Raw genomic sequence first — 14,498 nt, 5'->3', positions numbered from 1 at the left:
TGGAGCTGTGGCGTGAGCGGTGATCGGCAAGCGCGCGGTTGCGGTTGCGTCGTTCCAGGTCCAACCTGCGCCCGCCCGCCCGCCCACCTGAACCTGCCCCCGCACCAAGCCCTACCCCCGCACCAAGCCCTACCCCTGCACCAAGCCCTACCCCTGCACCCGGCCCTACCCCTGCACCAAGCCCTACCCCTGCACCAAGCCCTACCCCTGCACCCCGCCCTACCCCTGCACCAAGCCCTACCCCTGCACCAAGCCCTACCCCTGCACCAAGCCCTACCCCTGCACCAAGCCCTACCCCTGCACCAAGCCCTACCCCTGCACCAAGCCCTACCCCTGCACCCGGCCCTACCCCTGCACCAAGCCCTACCCCTGCACCAAGCCCTACCCCTGCACCAAGCCCTACCCCTGCACCCGGCCCTACCCCTGCACCCGGCCCTACCCCTGCACCAAGCCCTACCCCTGCACCAAGCCCTACCCCTGCACCAAGCCCTACCCCTGCACCAAGCCCTACCCCTGCACCAAGCCCTACCCCTGCACCAAGCCCTACCCCTGCACCCGGCCCTACCCCTGCACCAAGCCCTACCCCTGCACCAAGCCCTACCCCTGCACCAAGCCCTACCCCTGCACCAAGCCCTACCCCTGCACCAAGCCCTACCCCTGCACCAAGCCCTACCCCTGCACCAAGCCCTACCCCTGCACCAAGCCCTACCCCTGCACCAAGCCCTACCCCTGCACCAAGCCCTACCCCTGCACCCGGCCCCCGCGCCCCCGCGCCCGGCTCTCACCTGCACCGCCCGCTGCATGAAGGGCCACAGCCACTCCGGCCGCGGCCGCACGCCCCAACGCCCCAGCGCCACCAGCACCATACACACCTGCGGCGCAAGGCGGAGAGGAGCCAGCGGACATACATGAGGGAACATAGAAGTATGCGCTGACCACGCAACTGCCGTCAGACAGCAAGGCGGGAGAAAACACTCAGCATTGTCCTCGCTAAAACGCGCTTGCCCTTTCCGCGCCCTGCGTTATCACATCCTTCCAGCGCCCCGCACCCTCTCCTGCCCCTGCCCACACGATGCCAAGCCGCCGCGCACCTCATCCGGCTGCAGCTGCTCTGCAGCTGCCGACACGGCCGCCGCCGCCGCGCCCAGCCACACGCCGCCCGGCGCCCACCGCACCTCCGCCACCGCCCAGCACAGCCGCGCAAGCAGCGGCGGCGGCAGCCGAGCCAAGTGCCCAGAGCTGCTACTGCCGCCGCCATTGAGGCTGCTACTGCCGCCGCCATTGAGGCTGCTACTGCCGCAGCCATTGAGGCTGCTACTGCCGCTGCCATTGAGGCTGCTACTGCCGGGGGCGCTGCTGCTGCCGCTGCTGCCAGCGCTGGCGGCGAGGAACCGCTGCATCCAGCCCGCCGGCGGCCTCACGCCCAGGCGGGCCATAGCCCAGAAGGCCCGGGTCAGCTGTAGCAGGTCACTGTCGCAAAGCCCTGCTACTGCCGGTGCTACCGCCGCTGCTACAGCCACTGCTGTCGACGCCGCTTGCAACGGCGCCGGCCCCTGCGACGTTGGCCGCGGAGGGGTTGGAGGTAGTCGTGCTATGAGCTGTAGCAGCGTTGCGGCATCTGGGTCGGCTACTGCCCCCACCGCTGCCGGCGCTGCTGCGTCCTGTGCGGCTGCCTGCGCTGTGCTGTTGCGAGCTGCCGCCACCCGCCTGTCCCTGCTGCTTGCCCTGCTGCTCCTGCCGTTGCTGCTGCTCCTGGTCCCGCGAGCACGAGATGGTGACGAAGAGGGCGTTTGAGCCTGTGGAGGCGGCGGCGGCGACGGGCGCGCTAGCGGGCTTACATCGCCTGGCCGCGGCCGCCTGCGCAGCTGCCTTGCCGTCGCCTCCGCCTGCGCTGGTAGTGATAACTCCTGTGCGCGGCGCGACTGGCCTGATGTCCTGTGGCTATCACTGCTGCTACTGCTGCTGGTGGTCACGTCGTTGCTACAGCTCCAACTTGTCCTGCTACTGTTACTGCTGTTGCTACTGCTATCCTCGTTGCAGGCAGCCGCAGACGTGGCTGCTGCTTCCTCCGCACCGCTGCTGATGCTGATGCTGCTGTCGATATGGTACACATGGCTGCTACAGCCATTGCGGCTGCTGTCACTGCTGCTGCTGCTGCTACTGCCGCTGGCGCCTCTGGTGTCGCCCATCTCCTCCTCTGTAAGCTGGTGGCCCCGCAGCGCCTCCGCTCCCGGCCAGTCAAACAACCACCCGGAGCTAGTACTGCTGCTGCTGCTGCTGCCGCTACTGCCGCGACCAGTGCTGCTGCCACTGCTGCTAGCGCCGGCATGCTGCTGCGCGCGGCCGATGTTTCGGAACTTGGCGATGGCGTGCAGGAACGCCACTGCGTCTGCGGCAACGATGCCACCGCCACCCACGCCACAGGCCCCATCGGTGCCGCTGCTACTGCCGCCGCCGCTGCTGCTGCTACTGCTGCTGTCGCCGTTGCCGCTGCCGGGGGCTTCCCCTTCACGGCCGCCACCGTCGCTGCTGCCGCGCTTGTTGCCCTGTGGCGCCGCCAGCGCGGCGCGAATATACGACATGAACGACGTCGCAAACGCCAAGTCCAACTGACGTGCTGCGGCATCAACCGACAGCGGTTGCCTTGCGACGCCTCCCACGGACACTTCCGCCGCCACTTCCACAGCAGCGCCGCCAGCAGCCACAGCAACAGCGGTAGCCTCCGACCTCGCCAGCGCCAGCAACTGCCCCGGCGTGCCAGCCGCCCACTCCGCCGCCGCCGGGCCCTTGCGCGCCGCATGGACACAAAAGTACCGGCCCGGCCCCGCCGGCGCAAGCGCCGCCAGCGCGCCCAGAGCGCGCGCCGCCGCCGGCGGCGCCAGCTGCTGCAGCCCGCCCCGTACCAACGACTGTACGGCACGCAGCAGCAGTACGCGGCCCAGTGTACCGCTAGCGGGCGCGTACGGCCACATGGCGGGCGCCGCCAGGCACTCCAACAGCTCCACCAGGCGGGCGGGCGGCAGCCGGTGCAGCCGCGGCCCCAGCGCCGCCAGTGCTGGCAAAAGCCAGCGCGGCTGTAGCAGCGACGGCGGCGACAACGAGCGCGGCGGCTGAGGCCGAGGCTGTGGCGGTGGCGATGGCTGTAGCAGCGTCAGGCGGTGAGGCACGAGTGCTACGGCCAGCGCCAGGTCGAGTCCAGCACTGGTGCCGGCGAGGCCGGGAAGGCCCCCTGACGCGCTGCCTTGTGAGGCCGCATCAGCACGCCCGCTGCTACTGCGGCTTCTGCTGCCGCTGCTACCGCCGCTGCTACTGCCGTCCTCCTCAAACAGCGCCGCCGCCATCTCCAGCAGCCGCTCTGCCACAGCCGCCGACTCCGCCCATCCGGAAGCCGCCACGTCCGGCACTGCTACTGCCGCCTGGACCGCGCGCTCTGCGGCCTCCGCCAGCGCCCACAGCGCCGCCGCCACGTGCGCCGCGCCGCACCGGCCGCCGCCAAGCGCCACCGCGCTGCCACCCGTCGCACCCGCTGCCGCGTTTGCGCCGCCGACGCCACTTACGGGCCCGCCACCGCCGCCGTGACAGTACGGCGCCATTAGCTGGGCCACCTCACTGACCGTACCTGCCTGCCGTAACGCCGCCAGAAGGTGTGATCCGTACAGCGGCGACGACGACGAGGACGACGTGCGGGTGACCGGGGGCCGCGGTGTCGTCGAGGGAGATGTTGGAGCTGCCTGGAACGGCCCAGGCGTGCTGGCGCCGCGGGCTGAGGTGCTGCTACTGCTACCGCTGCTTCTACTGCTGCCGCTATTGCTGCGATCGCTGCTGCTACTGCTGCCGTTGCTGCTGCTACTGCGTGCTGTGCCGCCCGTGCTGCTTGCGATGCTCCTGCTTGTGCTGCTGCTACGGCTGCCGCCGACCGCGTGCGGCTCCGGGCCGACGAACCGCCGCAAGCCGCCAACCGCGCCTTCCCGAGGCCCCAGACCAGAGCACTGGCCGCTTGCGCCACCGCCACCGAAACCGCTACCGCCGCCGCCACCGCCGCCGCCACCGCCGCCGCCACCGCCACCGCCAACACCACCACTGCCGGCGGCTCCACCTCCACTAGCGCCAGCCGCAGCGGCAACGCGTGCGCGGGAGGTGAAACCAGCCCCGCTCCACAACGCCAGACTGCCTCGGCTGCTGGTGCTGCTTGCACTCGTGCTGCCACTGCCGCTGCCGCCGCAGTCGAGGCCCATGCTCCCCAGTGAGTGGCGGTAGCCGCCCCGCTGCCCGCCCGCCGGGGCTGTGAGCAACGACAGACTGCGCGGCGCGGGTTGGGCATGCAGGTGCGGGCCCTGCGTGTGCTGCAGCGTGTGCTGCGAGTGCGCCGGATGCTTCGTGTGCTGCTGCTGCATGTGGTGGGGCTGCTGCATGTGCTCCTGCTGCTGCCGCTGGCGCTCACTGTGCTCGCCATACAGCGGCAGCGGCAGCGCGGCAGCGGCCGCCGCGGCAGCGGCGGGCGCCACGGCACCGGTGTAGCTTCCGCCCCTGCGGAGCAGCGCCTGGCGTGGCGGCGGATGCACGTGCACGTGCACGTGCGCGTGGTGGTGGTGGTGCTCGTGATGCTGCTGCCCGTGGTGCGGGTCAAGAGGCACCGGCTGCGCACTGCCGCTGCCATTGTCCGGGGCGACAGCCGGAGGCACGTCCGCGTCCGGATCCGGATTCGGATCCAGGCGCGGACTCCCTCCGCTCCGCCAGACCGTGCTTCTGGAATCGAGATCCGGGTTCGGGCGAATGGACGCAGCTGCGCCGCCGCGGCCGCCAGCGGATCTGGAGCCCGCCGCGCTGCGCGGCGCGGCGTCAAGCTGTGGGCGGCACGGCCCGTTAAGCCCGTCCGGCTGGTGCCTGCCCGCACAAACCTCCTCCTGCTCCTCCTGCTCCTCCTGCTCCTCCTGAGCCTCCTGCTCCTGCTGGTCCTGGCCCCCTCGCACCTGCCGCTGATGTTGGTGCTGGCGCTGGGAGGTCTGGTGGTGGAGTTGCTCGCCGTGCGAGCCGAGCAGCCTACGCTGCGGCGCGGTTGGTGCTGGCGCGGCGCAACGCGTCTGCGGCGGCCCCGCCAGGGTAGCAGCAGCCGCTGCAAGTGTCCCCACCAGTCGATGGGCGGCAGCGGCGACGCTGCCACGGCGGGAAGCGGCAGCACTGGGGCGTAGGTGCGCGGGGCCTTGACTGGGGCTCAGGTGCCAAAGAGGAAGTGAGCCGGCGCTGCGCACGGACGGAGGCGCTGGCAGATCCCCGGGGACTGGCGTAATCGCTGTGCTCTGACGGGCAAAAGACGTGGGCTTGCTGGTGCCGAGGCCCACATTCGCGAGCGCAGCGGAACTGAACGAGGTCATGCTCTGCTAGCTTGCGGCTCCCGCCTTTCGTGGATCCACTGCACGTAGTGCAATTGAGCTAGGATACCAGTCAACTGGGTCGTTCGGGCCCCATCCTCTCCGTGCGTGCACGCGGACGAGCCCGCGCTGATTGCTTGTTAAGCTACCAACCCCGTGGCGAAGCGAATAAAACTGAATGTATTTGTAAAGTTGTGAATAGAGATTACCGACAATTGCTTGATGAGAAGACCGCTCGTCTGGCCTACAACACGTATTTCGCTCTGGCCGCTCAAGAGGATAGCAGGAGTTTATGACAGCGCTATTTCAGGTGACAATTGAATGCTCTGGATGCTTTACTCCTGCTTTTTTTGCAGCGGGATGAGGCGCTTGCATGGGCCATCGGTTCCAAAGTTCTATTTAGCTGAGCGCGGTGCAGCTCAATAAGCATTCACTCCACCAGGTCTTCGACGCGCCACTCTCCCCTTTCCCTTACTTCACCGTTTGCAAAATGGCCTTCGCCATGAAGTCGATGCGCGCTGCTTCGGGCCTGCGCCCCGTGAACACCCGCCGCTCCAAGCTGGTGTGCAAGGTGCGTCATCGAAGTAGCTCTTAGTCGTAGGGCAGGAGGGGGTGCTTGTGGATGTTGCATGATTCAAAAACCCCTTTGCCATTTGTTACCTCAGGCCGAGGCCGAGCCGACCAAGACTCCTGAGTGGTGAGTGATAGCATGTTTGGCTTGGCAAGGGTACAGACTCAATGGCGGCGATGGGGAAACGAGTAATCAGCCAACTCCGATCGGGCGGTGCAGCACCTTCCGTTCGGCGGCGACCTCAGCCGCGGGCTCTGCCTTGGCCAGTGGTCGATCACTGGTTACACGCTTGCGTTCGTAGATGTCGCGCGCCTGTAATAAGCTTGCGGGCGAACGCGAACCGCCGACAGCTCGGGCGCGGCTGTGTGGCTGAACTCGCTCGCCGGCGGTTCGGCTTCCGGCGTCCGAGCAGTCTGCACGCGCGTTAGCAGCAACAGACAATTACATTAATGCTCCAGGGCTTGCGTTTCCATCATAGGACGACCCGCGTCGCGTTCCTCGGCTGTCGCTTTGCTTGCACCGTGTCTGCGGCTCTGCGCAGCTGCTCGCTCGCCACCTGTTACCGCCCACCGCCGCTCACCGCCGCCTCCTGAACCACACCTGCATTGCCACCACTCTTGCCGCGTATTCTCCCCCTGCCGAATTCCTCATGTGCAAATTCCCTCCCCTGCGCGCCATTCTCTCCACGCGCTCCTCCCACATCTCCGCGCCACCACCCACCCTCCATCTCACCCCATACCTCCAATTCAATTCACCCGATCCTAGGGTGCCCGCCGAGGCCGCCCCCGTGATCAAGTTCCTGGAGAGCAGCGACGTCAAGCTGGAGGAGCTGCCCGCCTACAAGACCTACCTGCAGGTGCGAGCACGTGTGTATGTGTGTGTGTATGTGTGTGTATGTGTGTGTGTGTGTGTGCGTGCGTGTGTGTTTCGGGGGGGGGGCGTAGCTGTCCATGGAGAATGGGGGGCCGCGAGAGGGCGTGTGTGATAGGGCGCTCAAGTGAGGAGGCACGGCCACATTGTGCAGGCATGGTTTTGAGGCCGTGGTGCCTTGTTGCTTCTACACCCGGTTCCTGCCTGCCTCATATCCGCTTTCTTCCTTTCACTGCCTCCCACCCCCTGCCTCCTCCTCCCCCTTGCTCCCCCTCCTCCTGCCTGCACAGCCCTACGTGGAGAGCGAGCTGTTCAAGAGCTCCACCGGCTGGAAGGAGATGCCCGAGACCATCAACGGCCGCGCCGCCATGCTGGGTGAGCCAGCCGTTGAAGGGTTTCTCGTTAGTCGTCGGAGGGGGCAGGAGCGCCTGCTGCTTTGAATTGGAATGGAACGGGAATGGGAGCGAGGCATCGTGTCGGCCGGGAGGGGGCAAGGGAGCAAGGGAGCTGGGTTGGGAGCGATGGGGAGAGTGGAGGCTAGGTGAAGGCAGCTGCGATAGCGCAAGGGCAGCTGGCAGAAGAGCGGAAGGGCAGCTGGCAGTGGAGTGAAACAGCCACTACCAGCCTAGTACGAGCTCAGATGAGCAAGCACAGCGTCTGTTTTCGCCGGATTGCATGCTTCCTGGCTTGCGGCACCACAGCGAGTGGCGGCATGGACCAGACTGCACACAGCCCGGAGCCCCCCGAATCAACCTGCCGGATCCCATCTCCTGCCTATCCATCAATCCTTCTCCCCCCCCTGTCCGCTTACCTCCCCTCCCCTTGGAACCCGCGGCACGTAGGCTTCGTGGCTGCCGCCGGCGCCGAGATCTTTGGCAGCGGCTCTGTGCTGACTCAGCTGAGCGCCGCGCCCCAGGCGGTGCTGGTGGTGCTGGGCCTCATCGTGGCCTCCTCCGCCGTGCCCGTGGTCAAGGTGAGGCCGCAGTTAGGGGGGATGATGATGATGACGACGAGGAGGAGCAGGAGGAGGAGGAGGAGGAGGCGGCGTTGTGCTGTGTTTAGAACGCAAGAGGGTGGGGATGGATGTGAAGCGGCGGGGCACAGGAGTGTGAGCGGCGCAGGGAGGCAGGAGTGCAAGGGCATGAGGACCGCATTGAGCGGGGCGGTGCTTGGCCCGGGTGGGTTCGTGGGCACGCAACGTACCGCCTGCGCCCCTGCACTGGTGCACTGCCGGTGCAGTGCGCATGCTACCCTCTTGCTCCTTGTCAGTCCGCCCGCGGAACTCTCCATCGTTCGCAACCTCACCCCACAACCTCACGACCACCACCACACGACCACCACACCCACAGGGCACCCAGGGCGACTACCTGTCTGCCCTGAAGGACACCTACTCGGTGCCCGAGGGCGTGTTCACCGCCGCCAACGAGAAGGTGGGCAGGAGGAGGGCGGGGGAGGGAAGAGGAGAGAGGAGGAGGGAAGGGGAGCGGGTGGGGGAGGGGGTGTACGGGGACGGGTAGAGGGGGAGCAGGTGGGGGCAGTTCATTCCGGAGCCCGGGAGACGGGAGATTGAGGACGGAGCGTGAGGGGGCACGAGAGCGGTGTGTGCAAGGAAGGCGCGGGAGACGCGGGTACTGCTGTGGGCGAAGTGCATCCAGCTGGTGCTGCTGCCGCGCAGGCGGCATGGGTGTTGCCAGGGTACCGCACGTGTTGGGGGTTAGCGTTACAGCGTGTCGTCCGCAACTGCCTTCATCGCTCCGCGCCGCTCATTCTAACGCCCGGCGTGTTGCCCGCCGCCCCCGCGTCACTGTTGCAGGTGCACGGCCGCCTCGCAATGCTGGGCCTGACCACCCTCATCCTGATCGAGATGATTGTGGGCCGCGCGCTGCTGTAAATGCAGGGCGAATATTTGCAAAGCGCCCGAGAATGTCTCCCGGCGCTAGCGGCGGTGTCGTTTTGCAGACTGAAGCTAGCTCTGGGAGGATCTGGGTGGCGGCGCCGATGATGATTCTTGCGCGGCGCAATGAGTTTTGACGGCTGTGGGACATTGCGGTGTGTACGGCCTTGTTTGGGTGTGGGACATGACGAAAGACAGAACGCTGGTCTTGGATGGCCACGGCTAAAATGCCGCGGTTTTGAATTCTTTATGGTGTGTGAGCATGCCTGGTCTGGGCGCAAATTTTGACTTGAAAACGACAACCCCCGCCCTGATTGGTTGCGGTTGGCACGACGATCGAAAGAGATGTTACGTGCAGTCCGTCCGTTGAAGGCTTTGGAGGACCTGCTTGAGAGAAAGCTGATGAGGAGGCGAGAGAGCGCTATTACGAGGGAACAGATTCTGAGTGGAGAATGCGTTGTCATTGCAACGTGCAACCAGTTTGAGCGTATGGACAGGCGATTGGAAGGAGGATGGGAGGATGCCGAGCGAGGACAGAGGAGGAGGCCGTATGTAACTCCTCAATGGTACCACATCTCCCAGTCCCGTGAGGTCTTCGCAAGGTCTTCCGCAGCCTTGCCCTTCAGCCGGGCGCCACACTGCGCCACAGCAGGACCGGGGGGTGTAAGGCCGCACCAGCATCGCTTGGGCCCAGGTTGCCTGGGCCGCACAGTGCACGGGGCGACAGGACAGGGCAAGGGAAGCAAGGAGCTGAGTCAGCTACGCCCATGTGAGCGGGAGGATGACTCATGACTAGCTGGAGACTGCCCGGGGGCTGTGACGGGTTCACCCACTAGCACCCACCACACCAGCCGGCAGTCAGGGCACGAGGTTCAGGGTGGTGGGTGGGGACCTGGCATCGGGCATGCCACAGGATATCGGTACGGCCGATGACACTACAAAGAAGGGACAGTCCGACCAGGTCAAGAGGGACCATCTCCGGCCCGAAGGGAAACCACCCTCCCCCCAGGATGATGCGGCCTCCCCTGACACGGCATGACGGCGTTTCCCGGCCCGCGGGACTTCCCATGCGCGGCTCCGCCTCCTGCCTTTCGAGTCCAGTGGGCACGCATGCACGAACGCACGCACGCACGCACGCACGCACACACGCACACACGCACGCAAATACCCGAGCCCGGCACGCATGGAGAGCCGGACAGGAGGAAGCGCAAGGGGCTGCCTCTGGCGGTGTGATGTGTGCCGCACCTGTCGCACTACCTCACTCGTGTCCGGCACCTAGAGGTGCACCCCTACCTGCGGCCCTGCCTTGACGTCGCACTGCGTCGCAATTGAATGTTGGGGTCTGGGAATACGCTGCACTGGGGCTGCGCGACCTTGCCCCTTACCCTGTCCCGTCGCACCCACGTGTGCCCCGGCGTTGATGAAGTGGTTACGGTAGGAGGGCGGGAAATTGCCACCGGAATGCGGCACAGGGGCGCAGTCACGCAATCCGTGCGCCATCATCCAGTTGTTGCGCTGCGCCCGGTGCTTTAAGCACGACGGGACTGAAGGGTGCAGGCCAACAGGGGCCAGTGATACTCTCCTCAGAACGCGGAGCAGCTGGTATCACTAGCTGAGCTGTCACCGTATACCTGCGTGTCACCGTGTCAGGAACCGGCGAGTTTTGCCGCGCCTGCCCTCGCCCTGGTGCCTGCCCTTCCTTGTTAACACTGGCCCGGCACGGTGTGACTGCATCAGGCTGCTTCGGGGCTACTGTTGCCCCGTACAAGTGTGCTGGCTGTGCTTAAGGCCAAGAGACGTAGTGTATGTGCCGCTGCAACTGCTCACAGTGGTGCTCCCCTTCCTTGCCACCCTCTGCCGTCATTTCGAGTCCGTAGCGCCTCGACCCAGTTCGTCCCCACGAACGACGTAATAGAACTGTGAGCTGGACCCCTCGATCTCTACTGCTGTACCCCTCCTAGCTCTTCCACTATTCCCGAGAGGTCCTTGCTGAAGTCCCCCTTCGCTGCCCTGGCTGGCCTGTATTGCTGAATTGCGCGTGTTACCCAAGTCTTCTAGCCCTGCCGACTCCCGATCCCGTAGCAAGCGAGGAAAGGACGCGAACCGAAGCTTCTGCATGTCCGGTTACAGAAAATTGCAGGTCACCACGGCCATGCAATGCGACACAACACACAAGAGACACTTGAACCGCTCATAGTGCTAGGCCATTGCTGGCCAGATGGAAAATTGCTTGGCTATGCAAGCAGCCCGATCCCCAACCCCAGTTCTAGCCTACGACCCCCGCAGATGGCGAAAGCGCTTAGTACAGGGCCTCCTCCTGGTGGGTCTGGATGGTGCAGTCCGAGGTGGGGTAGGCCACGCAGGTCAGCACGAAGCCGTTGCCCATCTGGGCATCGTCCAGGAAGGACTGGTCCGACTGGTCGACGGTGCCGGCAGCGACCTTGCCGGCGCAGCTGGAGCAAGCACCAGCGCGGCAAGAGTAGGGCAGGTCCAGGCCGGCCTCCTGTGGTCGCAGAGCAGCAAGAAGGAAGAGGGGCACGACTCGTCAGCACTGATCGTTAGTGCAATTCCGACCCAGAACCTCTGCGATCGTCGGCGCTGTTCGCTCCAATTGGCTGATCAAAGCACATGTAGGCGAAGCTGCGCTAGCAGGAAGGCCAAGCGCGCCCGGGCAGGCGGGTCCCTAACGCCAGCAGCCGATTCAGACCGCCTCACCTCAGCAGCGTCCAGGATGTAGGTGTCAGCGGGGCACTCAATGGTCTTGTCGCCCGAAGGGGTCTTCAGGGTGACCTTGTAGGCCATGCAGCTCATGCGGCTGGCGGGGCGAGCACCGCGGACAGCGGGCTTAGCGCCAACGCGGGCGGCGAAGGTGGAGCGCATAGCCATGGCCATTTTTGAAGGTTGTGAGTGGCGACGAAGGACACTACGTGAGCAAGGTCAAGAGTGTAGCGGGCCTTGGGGAAAGGAGGACCATTTATCCCGGTTGCCCCTCGCCCATCCGCCCTGGAGCCTTCATCGCCGTACGTCGCCTTTTTCTCTGCGCCCAGCGCTCGCATTGGCCCGCAGCCAGCCCGAAACCTCGCTAATGAAGCCACTTGCACCAGCGAACCCGGTCGCGGGCGGTCGCACTCGTCGGGAGCGGGCGTCGCGAGACAATTGCTTGCACGCGAGCTGGACAGCCTTCCGCTCGACCGCTCTATACACCCTTCCAGAATGACACATGCATTCAATTACGCGTTCTGAGGCGTCTTAACCACTTGAATTGCGCTCGGGCGCTGGGCGCCGGGTGCACATGCCAAAGCCACGCAAACAGGACCCTACGCAGACAGCTTGACCTACATGCGCGGCTCTAATGTGTGACCATGGGCTTCCTGAATTTGTATGACAGGGGAAATGGGCTTCGCGCGTCGCTGCTCGTGGCGCGGCATAGTAGAATCGGACCGGCAAGTGCAAATGCCACGATTTCGTGGCCGCGGGCCAGCTTTGCGCGCGGGTTCGGACGGCGTGCGAGCCCCAGCATGCATGCACAGTATCATCATGCAGGCCAGTTGGTGGGTCGCGATTGGGGTCGCCAGGGATATGCCGCGGAAGTTCGGCGCGAGACGGGGGGTTTGCGGGTCCCTGCGATTACCCCCACGGATTACCCCTCCACCTCTCGAGGGGCATTCCAGTAGGAGACGGAAGGATACTCCTTTGCCTGATGAGCAACTGGGGCCATGGCCGAACTGCGGCATAAGAGCCACGCTCGAGCGAGGTCAATACGCTACCACTCGGCAAGCCACTCGGGGTGGCGGGAGGGGGAGGCGCAAGGGGTTGCATGGCAGCAGGGTTGGATGGCAGCAGTGACGATGAATTTGTGTCGCAGGCAGCCCGCAAGGTACCACACGTGATGTAAGACCACACACACACGCATACTGGCGCAGTGCATGACCGGGGAGTAAGGCCCGATCGGGGCCACCGCCAAGGCGGATGCCGGCGTTAGGCCAAGCCTTTGCGGGACAGGTACGTGCTACCACCTTTGAGGTAGCGATGCACCGGGCATGCTAACACAACCTTCCCCCTTGTTCTATGGCAGCGCCGTGGTGCCGTGCGCCTGGGATACTCTACATTGCCAAACATGGTTCAACACCTCGTCAGCCGCAGCCAGCGGGGCCTTGACAGCAATTCAAGGATAAGTCGCAGAATTGTATCTTTAGTCCAGCGCATGACGGCCAAAGGGCGGGACTGGCTATTGGGGTCCCGCTGGGGAAACGGAAGGGGCTCGACACGCGCACACACGAACACGCGTGTCGGCAACGATTGTCAGCTTGTGACAAGTCATCATGCATGTCGCAATATTATCAATTACATGCAAATGCCATATTTGACAAAGTGCAACTGGACTTTACCAACTGTTTGTGAATTGCGGTGTTGCGCCCTCGCCATTCAGCACGCTTGTAGATTGTTTGACGCAAAACTACAACAAACTACCTTTATAGCTCCAGACGCAGCGCTAAAGTAGTATGCCGGCGGGCGGATTGGCAGCCGCCCAGAGCCTTCGGCACTTCATTTATCGCTCGCACGTTCTGGGCCTCTACAGACAGTACTTGCGTGCAAGCAGAGGCCTCGGGACTGGCAGCGAGCGAAGTGAGTGTCCGGGGGCCCCACGACGTGTTGCATACGCATATGCCGCTCGTGGTTGGCGCCGGCGAACGGCACGACGTCGCCCCCAGGAGGGCGGTATCGCGCGCCTGGGCCCTGCCATGACGGTGCATTAGTAAGGCACTGACGTTGGGGAGGCCGGCAGCGCTGGATTCCCGATCGAGAAAGAGCCAAAGCCAGGGTGACCAGGCTTAGAGGCATGCGTGTGACGGCGTGTGTCGCAGTGCCTGCCTGCCTGCAAGCTTGCATGGGTGCGGGGGCCGGGCTAATAGCAACGTGCTGACGCCCCCCTGTCTTCAGCCGCTAGCAGCCCGCTGCCGCCCATCCTGTTCCTTGGATTCCCGCCACCAAGGGCGGTTGCCGGCGGTTACGCACCGTTGGAACCAACCGGGGCCAACCGCCACGGCGGCACGTTGCGTGTCGTGTGTGCCATGTCTGCGACTTTGGCGGCCAGCGCTGATGCCTGCGTCGGCGCCGGCGCCTTGTGGCCTCGTGGAAAACCTCCTGTGTGTGTGCTTGTGTGTGTGGCCTGTGCTGCTGCTGCTGCTGCTGCTGCAGGGGATCTGGCGGTGGAGGTGCGCCGCAACTTCGAGGCGCAGCGGCACGTGACCGACCTGCAGGTGTGTGTGAGCGTGTGTGTGTGTGTGTGTGTGTGTGTGTGTTAAAAAAGGAAACGGAAGCCCGCCCATGTGTGTGTGTGGGGGGGGTTAACTATGAACCAATCCCATTAGGAAACAGTAGCGCTGCAAGGAGAAGCTGCAGCCGCATATGCGGGCTACTCTGTTTTTGTGTGTGTGTGTGGGGGGGGGGGGGGGGGTAGAAAAGCACAAACACAGGGTGTACGTTGTGTTTATTGTAGGGGGATTCCCACATTTCCATTCCCACATTTCTATTCCCACATTGCCTCCTCCCGCAGGCCATCAAGTTCCTGCTGAGCGAGGGACGCAAGCGGCTGGAGCAGCTGCAGGACATGCTGGGGCTGCAGCGCTGATAGGGAGCAGGCTGTAGCAGTAGCAGTAGCAGGGGCAGTAGCAGCAGGGGCAGTAGCAGCAGGCAGCAGCAGGGGCAGGCAGACCGGCTGAAGCAGCAGGCAGCCAGAGGCGGCAGCAGTAGCAGTAGCAGCAGCAGCGGCATTCGCAGGCAGCAGGCAGGC

At 64.9% G+C, this 14,498-nt stretch overlaps 4 protein-coding genes across 4 annotated transcripts in view; 2 read left to right on the top strand and 2 right to left on the bottom strand.

Moving 5' to 3' along the window:
* Positions 1 to 5,652, bottom strand: part of CHLRE_14g626800v5 (uncharacterized protein) — an 8,852-nt gene extending 3,200 nt beyond the window's left edge. Inside the window, exons 1-2 of the mRNA XM_043070293.1 lie at positions 1,092 to 5,652; positions 786 to 872 (exon numbers count right to left, since the gene is read on the bottom strand). Of these exons, the coding sequence (XP_042916966.1) occupies positions 786 to 872; positions 1,092 to 5,372 (4,368 nt within the window). The 5' untranslated portion in view covers positions 5,373 to 5,652. The remainder of the gene's footprint in view (positions 1 to 785; positions 873 to 1,091) is intronic.
* A 150-nt stretch (positions 5,653 to 5,802) lies between these two features.
* CHLRE_14g626750v5 (uncharacterized protein) lies at positions 5,803 to 9,272 on the top strand. The gene is made up of 7 exons (XM_001692648.2): positions 5,803 to 5,940; positions 6,035 to 6,066; positions 6,706 to 6,796; positions 7,101 to 7,185; positions 7,653 to 7,783; positions 8,160 to 8,240; positions 8,624 to 9,272. The coding sequence occupies exons 1-7, from the start codon at positions 5,860 to 5,862 to the stop codon at positions 8,699 to 8,701; spliced, it is 579 nt and encodes a 192-aa protein (XP_001692700.1). The 5' UTR covers positions 5,803 to 5,859; the 3' UTR covers positions 8,702 to 9,272.
* Positions 9,273 to 10,816: 1,544 nt separating this feature from the next.
* Positions 10,817 to 12,065, bottom strand: CHLRE_14g626700v5 (uncharacterized protein). The gene is made up of 2 exons (XM_001692756.2): positions 11,420 to 12,065; positions 10,817 to 11,207 (listed from the first exon to the last, which is right to left on the bottom strand). Exons 1-2 carry the CDS (start codon positions 11,594 to 11,596, stop codon positions 11,004 to 11,006), a joined length of 381 nt encoding a protein of 126 aa, XP_001692808.1. The 5' UTR covers positions 11,597 to 12,065; the 3' UTR covers positions 10,817 to 11,003.
* A 740-nt stretch (positions 12,066 to 12,805) lies between these two features.
* On the top strand, positions 12,806 to 14,391 carry CHLRE_14g626667v5 (uncharacterized protein). Its single transcript, XM_043070292.1, has 3 exons — positions 12,806 to 13,330; positions 13,904 to 13,965; positions 14,262 to 14,391. Exons 1-3 carry the CDS (start codon positions 13,207 to 13,209, stop codon positions 14,334 to 14,336), a joined length of 261 nt encoding a protein of 86 aa, XP_042916965.1. The 5' UTR covers positions 12,806 to 13,206; the 3' UTR covers positions 14,337 to 14,391.
* Positions 14,392 to 14,498: the final 107 nt, after the last annotated feature.

This window comes from Chlamydomonas reinhardtii, chromosome 14 (assembly GCF_000002595.2).
Source record: "Chlamydomonas reinhardtii strain CC-503 cw92 mt+ chromosome 14, whole genome shotgun sequence".
Taxonomy (NCBI): Eukaryota; Viridiplantae; Chlorophyta; class Chlorophyceae; order Chlamydomonadales; family Chlamydomonadaceae; genus Chlamydomonas; species Chlamydomonas reinhardtii.
The sequence above is the reverse complement of the archived record's forward strand: the minus strand, read 5'-3'. Positions and strand labels throughout refer to the sequence as shown.

Coding starts and splice junctions, on each gene's coding strand:
- CHLRE_14g626750v5 (XM_001692648.2), top strand. CDS start 5,860: ATGGCCTTCGCCATGAAGTCGATGCGCGCTGCTTCGGGCCTGCGCCCC. Junction 7,784..8,159: donor CCGCCGTGCCCGTGGTCAAG/GTGAGGCCGCAG, acceptor CCACACCCACAG/GGCACCCAGGGCGACTACCT. Junction 8,241..8,623: donor TCACCGCCGCCAACGAGAAG/GTGGGCAGGAGG, acceptor TCACTGTTGCAG/GTGCACGGCCGCCTCGCAAT.
- CHLRE_14g626700v5 (XM_001692756.2), bottom strand. CDS start 11,596: ATGGCCATGGCTATGCGCTCCACCTTCGCCGCCCGCGTTGGCGCTAAG. Junction 11,208..11,419: donor ACATCCTGGACGCTGCTGAG/GTGAGGCGGTCT, acceptor CTGCGACCACAG/GAGGCCGGCCTGGACCTGCC.
- CHLRE_14g626667v5 (XM_043070292.1), top strand. CDS start 13,207: ATGCCGGCGGGCGGATTGGCAGCCGCCCAGAGCCTTCGGCACTTCATT. Junction 13,331..13,903: donor CGGGACTGGCAGCGAGCGAA/GTGAGTGTCCGG, acceptor CTGCTGCTGCAG/GGGATCTGGCGGTGGAGGTG. Junction 13,966..14,261: donor GGCACGTGACCGACCTGCAG/GTGTGTGTGAGC, acceptor CTCCTCCCGCAG/GCCATCAAGTTCCTGCTGAG.